The following is a 1,594-nucleotide window of genomic DNA, read 5'->3' as shown; positions in this document are numbered from 1 at the left end:
TATCCGCCTTCAGGTTGTATAGTAGTTTATGATCCAACTTTTAATTTAGACATAAGATTTTCCCTTACATCTATTCGCACGAGAAGTTTTGGAGTTTTTGAATATCACCGTTGTGGAATTATACCCAAACGCCTGGGGTTGTATATACTATTTCGTTCTTATAAGTAGAATTATGGAGTTAAAGCCTAGTCTAACAGCTTTTCGTCATATTTATCGGGCAAGACTATGCAATTCCCAGAACCATGGTGCTGGCTGGGTTACTTTTTCACATAGAAGGTCGTTTAGACTTGTAGGATAATTGCCTGACAGTCAAAAGGGTTTCAGGACAAAATTTGGTTTTGTGTCTCATACACACGGATGGAACTTCAAGACCAGTTATGATATATATCTAGAATTGGAGGAATTCAACAACTCGGTTTCCGTTTATAACCACAATGAAGAAATAATTGTCAACTATGCTAAGATGACAGTTAAACTGGCCCAGAAACCAGTTCTTGTACAAAGAAACTGGATCCCCAAGAGAATGGATTTCAGAAATAAACTCCTTCTTTCTGCATATGACATTAGTTTGAAGGTTGATACGAGTAAGTGTCCCATGTTACTTTTTTCTCTTATACTATGACTCGTTGCTGACTCCGCCTTTTTGTAGAAATTGTAAGGAGCGAATTACGAAATCGCTATAAAGATTTAATGGCAAAATTTTGCAATGAGGGCCATGGCTGAGGCGCTGAAGACTGCCAATCCACCACCACCCTTTCCGAAACCCCCAATAGTAAGTATCTTTGAGGTTGATTTCCTTGTCACGGCTTCAAATTTGTGATTTCTTTTCTTTTACCCTTACAGGACTCGATGACTGTTACAGAGGGTATCAAGGAGGCCCAGAGTCATAAGGAGGATCGGGTTTTGCTTGAAAAGAGGAAAGAGATTCCTCCTTCCTATGAGCTTTCCAGCAGGGCTGAGCCTGCAAAGAAGAAAAGGAGAAAGGCCAAGTCTAAGGCCAAAACTCAAACAACAGCGCCAACACCGGACAATCCGGTTATTGTGGAAGATGAAATAGAGGATTACACGTCGTCAAAATCCATAGAACATGTTTTTGAAGCTGTCCTAATTCAGACTAAATTTCCGGGTTTTAAGATTCGGGAGCCCGAGGTTGTTGTTCTGGGTCCCTCTACAAATAAGCCTTCCTCATCTGACAGGAAAGGGAAAAGGGTCCTCGAATTTATCTGAGATTTTTGCTAGGGAATCCGAGACATTAAACGACGCAGCCTGGGAAGCTGAAGAACGAGAGCAATGGGTCAAAAGGTTGATCCTTAGTTGGAGGCGCGAGCAATGAAAATAGATCTTGAGTCTTTATCTTTAGAGGCCCCAATTGTGCCTAAAGTCCCTGAGAGATCCACTTTTTCAGCATTTTCTGTAACACCCCGTATTTTATCGGGTTTTAAAAATAAACTAAATAAATAGATATTATTAAATTAAATTATTTTACATAGATAATTATAAGAAATAAGGTAAGTTAAGTTTTAACGGTAACGTGTTTTACCGCATACGTTGTTATCGCGTAGCGTTTCTTTTCTGTTCTTTAATAATAATAATA

The 1,594-nt window shown here is 39.2% G+C and overlaps 1 protein-coding gene across 2 annotated transcripts; it reads left to right on the top strand.

The window, feature by feature from the left end:
• The first annotated feature begins 278 nt into the window (after positions 1 to 278).
• Positions 279 to 1,389, top strand: LOC130815251 (uncharacterized). 2 transcript variants are annotated; one of them, XM_057681651.1, is made up of 3 exons: positions 279 to 584; positions 650 to 772; positions 844 to 1,389. In XM_057681651.1, exons 2-3 carry the CDS (start codon positions 707 to 709, stop codon positions 1,225 to 1,227), a joined length of 450 nt encoding a protein of 149 aa, XP_057537634.1. In that variant the 5' UTR covers positions 279 to 584; positions 650 to 706; the 3' UTR covers positions 1,228 to 1,389. The 2 variants fall into 2 exon arrangements, with proteins under 2 accessions (XP_057537634.1, XP_057537635.1); XM_057681652.1 differs by having other exon boundaries at positions 279 to 772.
• The last annotated feature ends 205 nt before the right edge of the window (positions 1,390 to 1,594 follow it).

The sequence above is a fragment of the Amaranthus tricolor genome, chromosome 6 (assembly GCF_026212465.1).
Source record: "Amaranthus tricolor cultivar Red isolate AtriRed21 chromosome 6, ASM2621246v1, whole genome shotgun sequence".
NCBI lineage: Eukaryota > Viridiplantae > Streptophyta > Magnoliopsida > Caryophyllales > Amaranthaceae > Amaranthus > Amaranthus tricolor.
Note: the sequence above shows the minus strand (reverse complement) of the source record. Positions and strands in the feature narration are given on the sequence as shown.